We start from the raw sequence: 16484 nt of genomic DNA, 5'->3' as shown, positions 1-16484 counted from the left end.
CGCGGCCATCCTCCTTCCACTGCGCCTGCGCACGCCACGCGCATCCGCTCCGGGGACGCAAGCTCGAGAAAAGTTGCTGCAAACTTTCTAGCCCGTTCCCCGCCCCTCCTCCTGGCCAGACCCGCCCCCCCTGCGGAGCCGGGAATTCCGAGGGGCGGAGCGCAGGCCGAGATGGGGAATGTGGGGGCCTGCAGAGGACCCTGGAGACGGAGGCGTGCAGAAGCTCAGTCTCGGGGCGGAGGCTTCGCGCCCTTAGCCCTCCTGGACGGCCCGTTACCTTCTGCATTGTCCCGATGGGGAAACTGAGGCCCTGAGCCAGAAGCACACGCTGGGGGGGAGGCAGAAAGCGCGGCCAGAGGCGGAGGGAAAACAAAGGGAGAATCACAGACAGACGGGAGGGGAACGGACACACACACGGGGACAGAGACCCGGGTCTCGCCTTCCCGGCGTGGGGCGCAGTCGGCCAGGGAGAAGATCGAGAACAGCGGGGAGTGGGGGCGAAAAGGGGGGACAGGCGGGGGAGGGGGCTGGGGAAAGCCCAAGGGAGGAAGAGAAGGAGGGAGGAACTTCCCAAAGTTGCAAAACATGGCTACCTTGCCTGCGGAGCCGAGCGCAGGGCCGGCGGCCGGGGGGGAGGCGGTGGCGGCGGCGGCGACCGAAGAGGAGGAGGAGGAAGCGCGCCAGCTCTTGCAGACTTTGCAGGCGGCCGAGGGTGAGGCGGCGGCGGCGGCCGGGGCCGGGGCGGGCGAAGCGGCTGCGGGAGCGGAGGGCCCGGGATCCCCGGGCGTCCCCGGGTCGCCCCCCGAGGCCGCTGCCGAACCGCCCACGGGCCTCCGCTTCTCGCCCGAGCAGGTGGCGTGCGTCTGCGAGGCGCTGCTCCAGGCGGGCCACGCCGGCCGCTTGAGCCGCTTCTTGGGCGCACTGCCCCCGGCCGAGCGCCTACGTGGCAGCGACCCGGTGCTGCGCGCGCGGGCTCTGGTGGCCTTCCAGCGGGGCGAGTACGCCGAGCTCTACCGGCTACTCGAGAGCCGCCCCTTCCCCGCCGCCCACCACGCCTTCCTGCAGGACCTCTACCTGCGCGCGCGCTACCATGAGGCCGAGCGGGCCCGCGGCCGCGCGCTGGGCGCAGTGGACAAGTATCGACTGCGCAAGAAGTTCCCGCTGCCCAAGACCATCTGGGACGGCGAGGAGACAGTCTACTGCTTCAAGGAGCGCTCCCGCGCCGCGCTCAAGGCCTGCTACCGCGGCAACCGCTACCCCACGCCGGACGAGAAGCGCCGCCTGGCCACGCTCACCGGCCTCTCGCTCACGCAGGTCAGCAACTGGTTCAAGAACCGGCGACAGCGCGACCGGACCGGGGCCGGAGGCGGCGCACCCTGCAAGAGGTGAGGGGCCTCGGGCGGCGCAAGTCCCGCTCTCCTGGGGACATCCCGTCCACCAGCCCTCCTTCCCCGTGCCTATTACTGGGGCTGGCGTGCCGAGGTCCTTGGACACCTCCCGCTCACAACCCCGGGCGCCCGCGGGGCGCGGGGACTAAGCGTGGACGGGACAGACACCCGCCCGGGCCCTCTCCCCGGCATCACTGCCCCGCGCGTCTCCTCTTCCAGCGGCTCCACTCCGAGCTCCTGCCCCAGTCCCATCGGTGTTGGGGAACCACACTGCGGGGCCACTAGAGGGGCTGCGGAAAGGGGATAGGGGCCTGTGGCCACCCTCGGCCCGCGTAGGGCCTGCTTCCCAGCCCCCTTTCTTCGCTGACCGTTACTCTTACCCACCCCCCCCCACACCCCCTCCGAGTCCCGACGGCGTGGTCCATCGTCTGCCTTTGTTGTGAAACGTGAACCTTCCCCAGCTCCGGTTTCCCTGTAACCCAAGACCTTCCCCTCCCACCCTGAGCGCCGGCCTCTCCCTTCTCTGACGCCCCGCGGGGAGGGCACCGGGAACTGTGCTGGCGGCTGCTGCTCCCTCTCTCCAGGGCACTCGCCCTTTATACCCAACCAAGGAACTTTTAGGGCAACCTGGGAGCTCAGCCTCTGGGGACCCGAGGCTGAGGCAGGGGGAGAGCAAGGGCCTCTTCCCTTCCCAGCGCTTCTCTGCAGTGGTGTCCATGCAGGACTTGCAAAAGGCCCTGGGGTTTGGGGTGGTCTCAGAGAGGCTTCATAACGCCTGGAATGACCCACCGAAACTAGGGCCGGGAAAGGTGGGGGAGCAGCCGGCTGGCTCTGTGGGAGGCCCCACAGGCTAAGGGACCCCAATTGACAGCCATTTCTCCTGCCAGCGAGTCTGATGGGAATCCCACCACTGAGGACGAGTCCAGCCGAAGTCCTGAGAACCTGGAGAGAGGGGTGGCCCCAGTGTCCGCCGAGGCCGCTGCCCAGGGCTCCATATTCCTGGCAGGGACCAGCCCGCCGGCGCCGTGCCCGGCCTCCTCCTCCATCCTGGTGAACGGGAGCTTCCTGGCGGCTAGCAGCTCCCCAGCAGTGCTTCTCAACGGGGGCCCCGTCATCATCAACGGCCTTGCCCTGGGCGAGGCCTCCAGCCTGGGCCCGCTGCTGCTCACTGGGGGCGGGGGTGCCCCTCCACCGCAGCCCAGCCCTCAGGGGGCCAGCGAGGCCAAGACCTCCCTGGTCCTGGACCCTCAGACAGGGGAGGTACGGCTGGAGGAGGCTCAGCCGGAGGCCCCTGAGACCAAAGGGGCCCAAGTGGCTGTTCCAGGACTAGCCCCTGGAGAGGAGGTCCAGGGACCCCTGGCCCAAGTGGTACCTGGCCCCCCGCCGGCTGCCACCTTTCCTCTTCCCCCCGGGCCAGTGCCTGCTGTGGCTGCCCCACAAGTGGTACCACTCTCCCCACCCCCAGGGTACCCCGCGGGCCTGAGCCCCACCTCCCCGCTATTGAACCTACCCCAGGTAGTGCCCACCTCGCAGGTGGTGACCCTGCCCCAGGCTGTGGGGCCCCTGCAGCTGTTGGCAGCCGGGCCAGGCAGCCCTGTGAAGGTGGCAGCTGCAGCAGGCCCTGCCAACGTGCACCTCATCAACTCCGGGGTGGGCGTGACTGCCCTGCAGCTGCCTTCGGCCACTGCCCCAGGTACCCCCATCTCCCTCTCTCAGGCCTGGGTGAGAGCCAGGGGAGGGGGTGCAGTCATCTCAGAGGGAGGAGCTGTCAGTGGGCTCCTGGGGGGCATCTCATCCCTGGCAAGTCTCAGTGCCCCGAGGACAAGGCCCACTGGAAGGCTCCTTCTGCCCGCCCTCTAGCCGCACAGTCTCTACCTCTGCGTGGCTTGGCGGGCTCTCCTGGCTCTCACCTGCGCTCGGTCCCTTTCTCCCCGCAGGAAACTTCCTCCTGGCCAACCCTGTGTCTGGCAGCCCCATCGTGACGGGTGTGGCCGTGCAGCAGGGCAAGATCATCCTCACCGCCACCTTTCCCACCAGCATGCTCGTCTCCCAGGTCCTGCCGCCAGCTCCTGGCCTGGCCCTGCCCCTGAAGCCAGAGACAGCCATCTCCGTGCCCGAGGGAGGCCTCCCGGTGGCCCCCAGCCCTGCTCTCCCAGAGGCTCACGCCCTAGGCACCCTCTCTGCGCAGCAGCCACCCCCCGCCGCTGCCACCACCTCCGGCACCAGCCTGCCCTTCTCCCCTGACTCCCCTGGCCTCCTTCCCAACTTCCCAGCGCCCCCACCGGAGGGGCTGATGCTGTCACCCGCAGCTGTGCCTGTCTGGCCAGCAGGGCTGGAACTAAGCACAGGAACAGAGGGGCTGCTGGAAGCAGAAAAGGGGCTGGGGACACAGGCCCCCCACACCGTGCTGAGGCTGCCGGACCCCGACCCCGAGGGGCTGCTCCTGGGGGCCACTGCAGGGGGTGAAGTTGACGAGGGGTTAGAGGCTGAGGCCAAGGTTCTGACCCAGCTCCAGTCGGTGCCTGTGGAGGAGCCCTTGGAACTGTGACCCAGTGCGGCCCTGTGGCCTTTCCCAACAATGGTGCTGAAGATGCAGGGACAGGAGTGGGAGGAGGGGGCCCCAGAAACACGGTTGCTGAAGACCGCAGCCACCACATCCTTCTGCCCGGGTGGCCTCTCCAAGCCCTGGTGGTGCTCGGGGTCGCGTCCCTGGCTGCCTCCTGTCCAGGTCTCCCTCCCCCTGTGGATGGGAAGCTTCTCTGTTACAGCCCTCCCCATGCTGTGTCCTACCATATACATGGGGGACCCAGGGTCCTGACTCAGGGGCCCTGCCCCCTCCACTTGGTACTAGCTGTGAGTGGAACACCCTGCCCCAGGGCCGGACTTCCAGCCCCCAGAGCCCTCTCCCAGTCACTCCCTGAAACACTATTAATAGCTCTGCTGATAGCTGGTGTTGTCACAACTGTCTGGAATCCAAAAGTGGAGGACAGGCAGCCCCGTGCCCCCAAGACTGGAGACCCTCCCCAGCGTGGCATTTCCTGCCGGGGGCGGGAGGGGGCAGCTGTGGGGAGGCGGGGGTCTTCCCCCACCAGCTTTCCTGGACTCAAGCCCTTGTCCTCATATCCGGCCCAGACCAAAGATTCCCTCATTCCTGGGGGCAGCCCTGCCACTGTGTCTCCTTTGTATCCTAAATCTTTATTTTTCTAGGATATGTTATGCCTCCATTTTCAATTAAAATAAAATTACCGGACTACACCACCACCAGGGGTGTGGGGTGCCTTCCAGGGGCGGTCCAGAGGAGCTCGGAACACACCCGGCCTTCCCACTGCTGCCTCCCGAGGGGGAAGAGGGGTTTGCGTTCAGATGCACGGGGTGGCTGGGGAGGGGGTGGCAATGAGGCCTCTTGCAAGCCACAGGCCTCCAGATGAGGGTGGAAGGAGCACCCCAGTGGGGCAGCAGGGGGACGCGGGAGGGCCTGCCCTTGTCTCTCTTGCTGGTAACAAAGGTTCCTCTTGCTTTATTTTATTTAAAACAATAAATAGTCTAAAAATAGAACAGGAGAGGGAGGAGTAGGGTGAGGTGAGCATGAACAGGGTTGCAACTGTGTGGCTCGGGTGGGGACGGGAAGGGGAGAGGGGTGGGTAAACTTCACCTTCCAACACCCTGCATTTCATTTTGGGTTTCCTTCCTAAGCCTGGGGGAGAATCGAGGCAGCTGCGGGCGACTGGTGCTCCAGGCAAACGTGCTCAGCAGTTGGGGCCAATCAGTGCCCCCCTCCGCAGTCCCATGGTACCTGCATTCTCAGGGGCTGGAGGCCCAGGAGGGACAAGTTCATTGATGGGTCCTGGCTTCCAGCAAGAGCTGTGGTTGCCATGAGGGGTGAGGGGAGCGAGGTGAGGGGCCGCCCTTTCTCACTGGATGTGCGGGGGCAGCGGCAAGGCCTTCTCGGCCAGCAGCTGGTAGAAGGGCTTGGGCGTCTCCCAGTCCTCAGCCTCGCTGCTGGAGCCATCCTGCTTCACGATGCGGTTGTGCTGGCGGCTGAACCTGCGAGCCTTGGTGCTGGGGAGACGGCGGCAGGACGGCCCAGCTTCCTCACTCGCCTCCCGGGCATCCCTGTCCCACCCCCAATCCTGTGGCCCCCACAGCGGCCTGGGCCACCGTTTTAGCCTCTACTGGGCGAGCCTTGGGGCCACCAAGTCCTTGTCTGTAAAATGGGACTCAGCCAAGGGCTCTGGGATGTGTTCAAAGTCAGGAGCCAGGGCAGGTGGCAGCTCCTTGAAAGTGGAGGGGACAGGGTTTGGGGGAGTCGAGGTGGCCAAGTGACAGAAAAATCAGACCACACCCCAAGAAACTCATGTGGCAGAGACGCAAAGGAATTGAGGCTGGGGGTCCTTGTCCGGGCTCAGCTGTTCCCCAGCTTAATTGTGGTATGCACCCCTACACCTGTGTCACTCCCAAGGGTTTCATAAGAAGGGGCAACACGCAAATTCCTCGGCCCAGTCTCCCATGCCATGACACCCAAGGCTCCAGAGACAGAGCAGGTTCCAGGGCAGGGAGGCCCTTCCAGCCCCCACCCACAGCTCGGGGCCGGGGCCTCTCACCAGTATGGCCTCCGCTCCTGCTGGGTCATCACCCGCCACAGCTGGGCCAGCTCCTTGGTGGCAGCTGTAGAAGCGGTTCCAGGACAGGATCTGGGACAGGAAGAAGGAGGAGGTAAGGAGAGGCCTGCAGGACACCCTGACTGAGAACTCAGACCCTTCCTAGACTCGTGGGTCTACAAGGCCTCCAAGACCACCCTCGGGAGCTGAGGATGCAGACGGAGCTGGACTCAGTGGCTGTTCACAAGGGGGCATCCGGCATCCCAGGAGCGTGCAGGGGACCTGTGGCCACCGCTCCTGGCCCCCACATCTGGATCTTCCTGTAAAGGAAGATCTTCTCTTCTGTGGCTTCTCCTCTGTGGCTTGGGGGGCCTCCCCATCCCCTGGCTCCAGGCCTGACAGTGACTGGTTCCGGATTGGCACGAGATCTACCAAAGTCAGTCCCAAGGACTTTGCTTAAAACCTCAGAGACCTCTGCTGCCCCCGGGGTCGCTTGGGTGGGGGACGGGACCCGAGCCTGCGCCTCCTGGGGTGACCCCGCCTGCCAGAAAATGAAGCCAGCACAGAAGACAGCGGAACTGAGCGAAAAGGACAAAGATTCCAGACAGCCTGTGTGAGCCCTGAAACCAACTACATCTCAAGGCAATCTATACCTGCCCTTGTTTTCTAGGTTATATAAGTCAATTCATTTCCTTTTCTTGCTGGGCCTGAGGCTCACACGTGTAATCCCAGCAATTTGAGAGGCCAAGGCAGGTAGATCACTTGCAGGTTTTGAACTCCTGGCCTCAGATGATCCGCCCACCTCAGCCTCCGAGAGTGCTGGGATTATAGGCATGAGCCACTGCGCCTGGCCTATTTGTTTTTGAACAAAGTCTCGCTACCAGGAACGCAGGTGAGGCGTTCGAGACCAGCCTGGCCAACATGGTGAAACCCTGTCTCTACTAAAAATACAAACATTAGCCAGGAGTGGTGGCACGCCTGTAATCCCAGCTACTCAGGAGGCTGAGGCAGGAGAATCTAGGAGGCAGAGGTTGCAGTGATTTGAGCCCGGGAGGCAGACATTGCAGTGAGCCGTGATTGTGCCACTGCATTACAGCCTGGGCGACAGAGTGAGATTCCATCCCCTCCCCACCCCCCAAAAAAAGTCCTTTTTTCTGAAGGCTAAAGTCTGAATTGGATTTCAGCGCTGACAATGGATGGACCCTGTCCAATACAATGGGGCCGGGTTCAATTCTGGGGAAGAACTGTGGTCCAGGAAGAGTTCGTGGGGTCTGGGATGGGGAGAAAGTGTCAGACAGCTGTGAGGAGCGGCATGGCCAGGCTACGGGCAGAGAACGAAGCCAGGGCCTTCCCCAGGGCCAAAGACGGACCCCCTACCCACCGGATGTACTGCTTCCGGTTCATCCTGCAGAACATGATGAAGCCATTGACACACTTCTTCTTCATCTGGGGTGGGCAGGGGCCTTTCTTCTTCTCCTTGGGCTTCACGGGGGCTCTGGCTGCTTGGCCCTTCCTGGCCTTTTTCTCGGCTGCTGGCAGGGGTGAGGTCGGCCGGGTGGGGGTCCATGTGGTGTCTTCGTCCTCTTCGCTGGAGCCCGGCATGCCCGCAGGGTTGGCCTGCATATCCTGGGGGAGGGAGAGGGTGGTGAGAGAGGAAGGAGGCCCAGCTGGCCCTGGCGTGTGGCCGTGTCTCTCACCTCTCGCTGCTTCCACAGGGGCTCTGAGTCGCTGTCCTCCGAGCTGGAGCTAGAGCTGGAGCTAGAGCTGGAGCTGGAGCTAGAGTTGGATGGCACCTTGCTGTTCCCGCTCAGTGAGAGGTAGCAGTGGTCCAGCGAGACTGAGGACCGGTGCAGGCTGTGGGACTCAGGAGGGTCTTTGGGGGCCTTGGAGGCTGTGTCCTGGGGCATGACGAGGGAGAAAGATGGGAGGGGAGACAAGTGGTGCCCCTTCATCTCCCCAATACTGCTTTTCTAGGACGTAACATGAGCATTAGCAGCAGCTCAGATTGGCAGGGTGTGGTGGCTCATGCCTGTAACCCCAACACTCTGGGAGGCTGAGGCAGGAGGACGGCAGGGCCAGGAGTTACAGACCAGCCTGGGCAACATAGAAAGACCTCGTTCTACAAAAAATAAGAAAAAAAAAGGCCAGGCACAGAGGCTCATGCCTGTAATCCCCACACTTTCGGAGGCTGAGGCGGGCGAATCACCTGAGGTCAGGAATGCAAAACCAGCCTGGCTAACAGGGCGAAACTCTGTCTAAAAATACTAAAAAATTCGCCAGGTGTGGTAGTGGACGCCTGTAGTCCCAGCTACTCTGGAGGCTGAGGCACGAGAATCGCTTAAATCCAGGAGGCGGAGGCTGCCGTGAGCTGAAATCGCACTACTGCCCTCCAGCCTGGGCAACACAGTGAGACTCTGTCTCAAAAAAAAAAAAAAAGAAATTAAATTAAGTTAAATTAAAAAAAAAAAAAAAAACAAAAAAAAACAGCTGGGCCTGGTGGTGCATGCCTGTATTCGCAGCTACCTGGGAACCTGCGGCGGGAGGGTCATTTGAGCCCAGGAGTTCAAGGCACTGATCTATGATGGTGACACTGCACTCCAGCCAGCCTGGGCAACAAAGCAAGACCCTGTCTTTCTCTCTTTCTCTCTCCTTTCTTTTTCTCTCTCTCTTTCTTTCTTTTTTTTTTTTTTTTTTGAGATGGAGTCTTGCTCTTGTCCCTCAGGCTGGAGTGCAATGGTGTGATCTCAGTTCACTGCAACCTCTGCCTCCCACGTTCAAGCAATTCTCCTGTCTTGGCCTCCTGTGTGGCTGGGGTTCCAAGTGCATGCCACCATGCCCAGCTAATTTTTGTATTTTTAGTAGAGATAGGGTTTCATCATATTGGTCAGGCTAGTCTCAAACTCCTGACCTCAGGTGATCTGCCCACCTCAGCCTCCCAAAGTGCTGGAATTACAGGCATGAGCCACCACGCCCAGCCACGCCCTGCTATTTTTCTTTTTTTCTTTTTTTTTTAGACTAGGTTTCGCTCTTGTTACCCAGGCTGCAGTGCAATGGTGCCATCTCGGCTCACTGCAACCTCCGCCTCCCAGGTTCAAGCGATTCCCCTGCCTCAGCCTCCTGAGTAGCTGGGATTACAGGCATGTACCACCACACCCGGCTAATTTTGTATTTTTAGTAGAGATGGTATTTCACCATGATGGCCAGACTTGTCTCCAACTCCTGACCTCAGGTGATATGCCCTCCTCGGCCTCCCAAAATGCTGGGATTATAGGCGTGAGCCACCGTACCCAGACAATTTTTGTTTTTGTTTTTGTTTTTGTTTTGGAGACTGAGTCTCACTCTGTCGCCCAGGCTGGAGTGCAGTGGCTGGATCTCGGCTCACTGCAAGCTCCGCCTCCTGGCTTCATGCCATTCTCCTGCCTCAGCCTCCCGAGTAGCTGGGACTACAGGCGCCCGCTGCCTCGCCCCGCTAGTTTTTTGTATTTTTTTAGTACAGACGGGGTTTCCCCGTGTTATGGTCTCGATCTCCTGACCTCGTGATCTGCCCATCTTGGCCTCCCAAAGTGCTGGGATTACAGGCTTGAGCCACCGCGCCTGGCCAAGTTTTGTATTTTTAGTAGAGATGGGGTTTCCCCATGTTGACCAGGCTGGTCTCGAACTCCTGACCTCAGGTGATCCACCCGCCTCAGCCTCTCAAAGTGCTGGGATTACAGGTGTGAGCCACTATGCCCAGCCTAGTCTTTTGATTTCAGTTTCCTCATCTGTAAAATGGGGCCACAGGAGACCCTGCTTCGTATAGTAGTTGTAAAATGATGTGGGAAGCTGGGTGCGGTGGCTCACACCTGTAATCCCAGCACTCTGGGAGGCCGAGGTGGGCAGATCACTTGAAGTCAGGAGTTGGAGACCAGCCTGGCCAACATGGTGAAACCCCATCTCTACTAAAAATACAAAAATTAGCTGGGTGTGGTGGCAAGCGCCTGTAATCCCAGCTACTCAGGAAGCTGAGGCAGAACCGTTTGAACCCGGGAAGTGGAGGTTGCAGTGAGCCGAGATCACGCCACTGCACCCCAGCCTGGGCAACAACAGGGAATCTCAGTCTCAAAAAAAAAAATAAATAAATAAGTAAAATTAAATAGTTGTTTTTTTTTTTCTATGCGCACCTGGCAGCTTTTATCCTTTTTATCCAATTCATTCCACGTGCCCAGCACAGAGCCGGCATCTGGTGGCCACTGGCAGGTGCACAAAGGGTGGGGGGTTTTTAAGGATGAGGAGAAGCATGAGTGGAAGGAGAGATGGGTAGATGGCGGCTGAAAAAAGGGTGAGGGAGCGGATGAGTGAATGAAGCCGTGAGTGACGTGTGTGGAAAGACGGATGGATGTATCTGTAGACAGAGGGGCAGAGGATGTCTACCTTCTCCAGTGGGGCCTCCTGCGTGTAGGCTGAAGGTGAAGACTCCAGATCTAAGCACACTTCTTCAAAGAAAGCTGCCAGGGAGGGAGACCAGAGGGGCTGCCAGAGCAGAAATGCTTCTCCCACACCGCCAAGCTTCAGCCACGCTGTCCCTGCTAGCTGGAGTCCCCGTCTCTGGCGTTTTCCTTCAGGATCTCCCACCCTGTTTCCAAATCCCACTCACAGCCCACTCCCCTGGGTCACTTCCAACACACAAAGTGAGCCCAAGTCCTGCTATGGGCTTCTAAAGCCACACACGCACCACACCAGCCTGTGGCTGCTCCCCCACTAGGCTGTGGGCTCCTTGAGGCAGGGCCAGGGCAGGATTTACCCTGGGCACCCAGGACGGCCCCATGCAGGCCTGGCCGCCATATGTTTCCCGAATGAACTAAGCATCAGGGCCAGGCCCGGGCCTCACCTTGGGTCAGGTACTCTGTGCCATCCTCCAAGATCTCGTCTGGCAGCAGTTTCCCTGGGGAGCTGAAAAGGCTAGGGCTGAGCCCGAGGATCTCACTTGGGTGGCCGGTTCCACTCCAGACATCAATCTGGGGAGGCCCCAGGGACAGTGGGCTCCCTGGAAAGGAAACAGCAGACTCAGGGGTGTGGCCAGAGATCACCCTCTCCCCTATCACAGCAGCTGGCGTTGAGGAGATAGTGCCTGATGCTTCGGAAAGCGAATCTCAGTTTCTCATTTTGAATTCTTTTTTTTTTTTTTTTTTTGAGACGGAGTCTTGCTCTGTCACCCAGACTGGAGTGCAGTGGCCGGATCTCAGCTCACTGCAAGCTCTGCCTCCCGGGTTTACGCCATTCTCCTGCCTCAGCCTCCCGAGTAGCTGGGACCACAGGCGCCTGCCACCTACGCCCAGCTAGTTTTTTGTATTTTTTAGTAGAGACGGGGTTTCACCGTGTTAGCCAGGATGGTCTCAATCTCCTGACCTCGTGATCCTCCCGTCTCGGCCTCCCAAAGTGCTGGGATTACAGGCTTGAGCCACCGCGCCCGGCCCATTTTGAATTCTTGATTGGAGAAATGAAGAGGCAGCTGGGCACGATGGCTCACGCCTGTAATCCCAGCACTTTGGGAGGCCAAGGCAGGTGGATCACTTGAGGTCAGAAATCGAAGACCAGCCTGGCTAACATGGTGAAACCCTGTCTCTACTAAAAAATACAAAACTTAGCTGGGGGTAGTGGCATGTGCCTGTAGTCCCAGTTACTCAGGAGGCTGAGGTGGGAGAATTGCCTTAACCTGGGAGCAGAGGTTGCAGTGAGCCGAGATCGTGCCACTGCACTCCAGCCTGGGTGACAGAGTGAGACCCTTTCTCAACATTAAAAAAAAAAAGAAGAAGAAGAAGAAATGAAGCGAAGTGACGTTTGGCATTATGTCAGGGATGGCCCAAAAAAAAGAAAAATCAATATCATAATGTACAAAATCCCATAGGCTGATTATAACTACCTGCAGCTCTACAATAAGAAAGATTCTGAGGTCAGGTGTGGTGGCTCATGCCTAGAATCCCAGCGCTTTGGGAGGCTGAGGCACGTGGATCACTTGAGGTCAGGAGTTCAAGATCAGCCTGGACAACATAGTGAAATCCTATCTCTACTAAAAATATAAAAATTTGCTGGGTGTGGTGGTGCACACCTGTAATGCCAGCTACTCAAAGGCTGACACAGAATCACTTGAACCTGGGAGGTAGAGGTTGCGGTGAGCCGAGATAACGCCATTGCATTCCAGCCTGGGTGACAAGAGCAAAACTCTGTCTCAAAAAAAAAAAAAAAAAAAAATGGATTCTGAGGTCGAGAGCAGTGGCATGTGGCTGTAATCCCAGCTCTCTGAGAAGCTGAGGCAGGACAATCCCTCGAGTCCAGGAACTGGAGGCCTCAGTGAGCTGTGATTGTGCCACTGCACTCCAGCCTCAGGGTGAGAACTTGTCTCAAAAGAAAAAACAAAACAAAAACACAAAAAGAGGTCGGAGGGGTGGCTCACACCTATAATCCCAGCACTTTGGGAGGCTGAGGCGGGTGGATCACCTTGGGTCAGGAGTATGAGACCAGCCTGGCCAACATGGTGAAACCCCATCTCTACTAAAAATACAGAAATTAGCCAGGCATGGTGGTGGGCACCTGTAATCCCTGCTACTTGGGAGGCTGAGGCAGGAGACAGAGGTTGAAGTGAGCTGAGATTGCGCCACTGCACTCCAGCCTGGATGACAGAGTGAAACCCTATCTCAAAAAATAAAACAAACAAACCAAAAAGACCCAGAACGATTCTGAGGCAGTGTCTGGGCTCAAGGAAAGAGTGGTGATTGATTAGCAATGTCTGCCATGGCAGCGGTGGTGGACAGATGGCAGGTACACTGCATGTTTGCCTTCCCTGTGCTTAGGGGATCTCTATTTCCTTTCCTGCCTACCCTCTTCCATAGAAATCCTCAGACTGGAAGTATGGGAAGGCCCACACCAGCCTACAAGGAGGAAAGACAGAGTTGCAGTCACCTTGGGGGCTGTTTTCTGGGGTCCAGGCAGGAAGCCAAGGGTCAGCATCTAGGGACCCTTTGTCCACATCCTCGCTGGAATCATAGAACACCAGCTTCTGCCTGCAAGAGATGGAGTTTCAGAGTCAGACACACAGGCCCCGGGCTGGAAACTGCTATAGGGCCCTTTGGCGCTCTGCACTGGCCCCTGGGGGAGTGCTGGGGGCATAAAGCTCAGTCAGTTGAGACTCCCATCCTCAGAGAGCTTACAGTCTCATGAGGAGAGCCCAGCCCGTAAGCAGGCGCTGCAGACGACAGGGCAGTGCTGTGACCGAGGGCATTGGAGGATGAGCCAGTGGAGGGCAGTGGGCTCAGCCTGAGGGATGGGTGGTTTTCCAGGGGCACAGGGAAGCAGGCTATCCAGGAAGAAGTACTGGAATGTGAGAAGCTCAGAGGGGCTGGCGCAGGGCTCCTGGGGAATGGTGAATGTGTGGCGGTGTGAAGTGTGAGTCATGGGTGAAGGGCAGGAGAGAGGGCTGACGAGGTGAGTTGGGGGCCACTAAAAGTCTCACAGGCCAGGTAAAATATCGGGGCTGGGCGCAGTGGCCCATACCTGTAATCCCAGCACTTTGGGAGGCTGAGGTGGGAGGATTGCTTGAGCCCAGGAGTTCAAGACCAGCCTAGGCAACATAAGGGGACCTTATTTCTACAAAAAATAAACATAAAAAAAATTAGCTGGGTGTGGTGGTGTGTGCCTGTGGTCCCAGCTACTCAGGAAGCTGAGGCAGGAGGATGTCTTGAGCCCTGAAGGTTGAGGCTGCAGTGACCTATGATTGCGCTACTGGTCTCCAGCCTGAGCGACAGAGTGAGACCCTGTCTTAAAAAAAAAAAAAAAAAGATACTGGACTCTATGCTGCAGGCACTGAGGAAAGGCTTTAAGCCTCAACCTCCATGGCCAAGGTCTCTGTGTTGGAAAAGCCATGTGGTCCATGAGGATGAGATGGAGAGGAGACAGAGGAGGCAGAGAGACTGGTGAGGAAGCTGTGACCATGTCCAGGAAATGGGAAGTCAGGCTTTCCTGCGAGCTCACAGTGGCAGGCACAAAGCTGGGCCCCCACTGGTGCTCAAGGGGCACCCGCAGAGGACACACCTCGGCCTCTCTTCCCACTACCCGTCACCCACGCCAGACCAAACGCCTCAGCGCCGCAGTCAGTGCCCTGGGGACTCTCTTACCTGGGATAGGGCTGGGTCTTGTTGAGAAAATGGATCCTCGCCACATCTTCCTGGGCCAGGAGCGCAGGGAAAGGCACGTCATCCTGGACACTGCCCTGGCACCAGCAGCCTAAGGGGCAGATCAGGGTGAGCATGCCTGGGGACTGAGCCAAATTCTAGGAAGCCCAGATGCAGGGGACAAAGGGGTGCCAGCTTCTGCCACACACCCTCTCACTCCCCAATCCTAGTCCAAACCTCAGGATGCAGGGCATCGCATCGGTGTGAGGCTGAGGGGTGCCCCAAATCACCCCTGGGTTTTTTGAATCCCACATCCCTATCAGAAGCTGTAATGGGGGCCGGGCACAGTGGCTCACGCCTGTAACCCCTGCACTTTGGGAGGCCGAGGCGGGTGGACCACGAAGTCAGGCGTTCAAGACCAGCCTGGCCAAGATGGTGAAACCCCGTCTGTACTAAAAATACAAAAATTAAGGCTGGGTGCAGTGGCTCACGCCTGTAATCCCAGCACTTTGGGAGGCCAAGGCGGGCAGATCACGAAGTCAGGAGTTCAAGACCATCCTGGCTAACACGGTGAAACCCCATCTGTACTAAAAAAAAACAAAAAAAATTAGCTGGCCATGGTGGCATGCGCCTGCAGTCCCAGCTACTCAAGAGTCTAAGGCAGGAGAATCACTTGAACCCAGGATAAGGAGGTTGCAGTGAGCTGAGATTGTGTCACTGTACTCCAGCCTCGGCGACAGAGTGAGACTCTGTCTCAAAAAAAACCAAAAAACAAACAAACAAACAAACAAAAAACAGAAATTAGCCAGGCATGGGGGCAGGCGCCTGTCCCAGCTACTCATGAGACTGAGGCAGAAGAATCGCTTGAATCCAGGAGGCAGAGGTTGCAGTGAGCCGAGATCATGCCACTGCACTCCAGCCTGGGCGACAGAGCAAGATTCCATCTCAAAAAAAAAAAAAAAGAAAAGAAAAAAGAAAAGGCTGAATGAACAAATAGAGGAACGAGATGACTTGAAGCCTCAAAGCCTCCAGCTCCGAACTCCCTCCCTCTCGCCTAGCTCTCTGCTTGAACACATCACCACACCTTTTCCAAACCAGCGCAGTGACTGGGGTACAGGAGAGCCCAGTGAGGCCTGAGGTGGAGGCCCTGCCGTCCTCCCCGGTTCTGTGATGGGAAACCCACACAAGACGATGCTGATCTCGTCCCACCCTTACAGCCACGACACAGCCTGCGATGAAGACCACCAGAGCAAGGCCACAAGCTTGAGAAGTGAGACGCGGTGTTTCCTATTCACTGCTGCAGCCCTCACTACTGGTACTGTGTCTGGTACACAGCAGGTGCCCCCAAAGTGGCATCTCAATGAAAGAGTAAGTTCAGAGTGAGGAAAGAGACCCACTCGAGATGCCACAGTGGATGGTGTCCTCGGCCAGATCCAGCAGCGTCAGTTGGGACTGTCCTCCTTTTCTATCAGCTGGAGGCGAGGATGATGCAGGCCTCGGGTGACCACAGGAGTCGGGGCACCTTGGAGGGGTGGTGGTCCCCGCTGTGCTGCTTCCTTTCTGGTCTGGGGATGGGGTCACCAGCTTCTCAGGCTTGCTCAGGGCCAGGGAGCGGCGAGGCTTCGGGGTCCGAGTCTGGCTTTCTGGGGGAGCAGAGGTTCAGGTGTTAGAGGGGCCTGGGGGTCACCTGCCTGTCACCAGAATAGGGTTCAGGTGGGAAATGTCCGTGTCTGTGTCAAAGCTATGCCTGGCCCGGTATGGGTATGCCCAGATCCTCAATCACAGGCCCCTTTGTTCAACCCCTGTCCACGTGTGAGAATCATCTTGTGATCTTTAAAAAACACCAGGCAGGGTGGGTGCGGTGGCTCACGCCTGTAATCCCAGCACTTTGGGAGGCTGAGACAGGCAAATCACAAGGTCAGGAGATTGATACCATCCTGGCTAACGTGGTGAAACCCCGCCTCTACTAAAACAGAAAAAATTAGCTGGGTGTGGTAGTGGGCACCTGTAGTCCCAGCTACTGGGGAGGTTGAGGCAGAAGAATGGTGTGAACCCGGGAGGCAGAGCTTGCAGTGAGCCGAGATCGCACCACTGCACTCCAGCCTGGGCGACAGAGCGAGACTCTGTCTCAAAAAAAAAAAAAAAAAAAAACACTGACCAGGAGCAGTAGCTCACGCCTGTAATCCCAGCGCTTTGGGAGGCCAAGGCAGGCAGATTACTTGAGGTCAGGAGCTCAGGACCAGCCTGGCCAACATGGTGAAACCCTGTCTCTACTAAAAATACAAAAATTAGCTGAGCATGGCAGCAGGTGCCTGTAATCCCAGCTACTTGGGAGGCTGAGGCAGGAGAATAGC

At 58.4% G+C, this 16484-nt stretch overlaps 2 protein-coding genes across 2 annotated transcripts in view; one reads left to right on the top strand and one right to left on the bottom strand.

Moving 5' to 3' along the window:
* Positions 1–156: 156 nt before the first annotated feature.
* Positions 157–4649, top strand: SIX5 (SIX homeobox 5). Its single transcript, XM_065534622.1, has 3 exons — positions 157–1385; positions 2276–3081; positions 3326–4649. Exons 1-3 carry the CDS (start codon positions 586–588, stop codon positions 3934–3936), a joined length of 2217 nt encoding a protein of 738 aa, XP_065390694.1. The 5' UTR covers positions 157–585; the 3' UTR covers positions 3937–4649.
* A 229-nt stretch (positions 4650–4878) lies between these two features.
* Positions 4879–16484, bottom strand: part of MEIOSIN (meiosis initiator) — a 58628-nt gene continuing 47022 nt past the window's right edge. Inside the window, exons 6-14 of the mRNA XM_045379343.3 lie at positions 15528–15773; positions 14134–14242; positions 12923–13023; positions 10854–11009; positions 10397–10470; positions 7684–7884; positions 7368–7612; positions 5990–6079; positions 4879–5447 (exon numbers count right to left, since the gene is read on the bottom strand). Coding sequence (XP_045235278.2) covers positions 5300–5447; positions 5990–6079; positions 7368–7612; positions 7684–7884; positions 10397–10470; positions 10854–11009; positions 12923–13023; positions 14134–14242; positions 15528–15773 — 1370 coding nt within the window. The 3' untranslated portion in view covers positions 4879–5299. The remainder of the gene's footprint in view (positions 5448–5989; positions 6080–7367; positions 7613–7683; positions 7885–10396; positions 10471–10853; positions 11010–12922; positions 13024–14133; positions 14243–15527; positions 15774–16484) is intronic.

This window comes from Macaca fascicularis, chromosome 19 (assembly GCF_037993035.2).
Source record: "Macaca fascicularis isolate 582-1 chromosome 19, T2T-MFA8v1.1".
Classification (NCBI taxonomy): domain Eukaryota; kingdom Metazoa; phylum Chordata; class Mammalia; order Primates; family Cercopithecidae; genus Macaca; species Macaca fascicularis.
The sequence above is the reverse complement of the archived record's forward strand: the minus strand, read 5'-3'. Positions and strand labels throughout refer to the sequence as shown.

Excerpts from the sequence above, each read along its gene's own strand:
- SIX5 (XM_065534622.1), top strand. The coding sequence starts at position 586 with ATGGCTACCTTGCCTGCGGAGCCGAGCGCAGGGCCGGCGGCCGGGGGG. Across the intron at positions 1,386-2,275 it reads GGCGGCGCACCCTGCAAGAG|CGAGTCTGATGGGAATCCCA; the intron begins GTGAGGGGCCTC and ends TTCTCCTGCCAG. Across the intron at positions 3,082-3,325 it reads GCCTTCGGCCACTGCCCCAG|GAAACTTCCTCCTGGCCAAC; the intron begins GTACCCCCATCT and ends TTCTCCCCGCAG.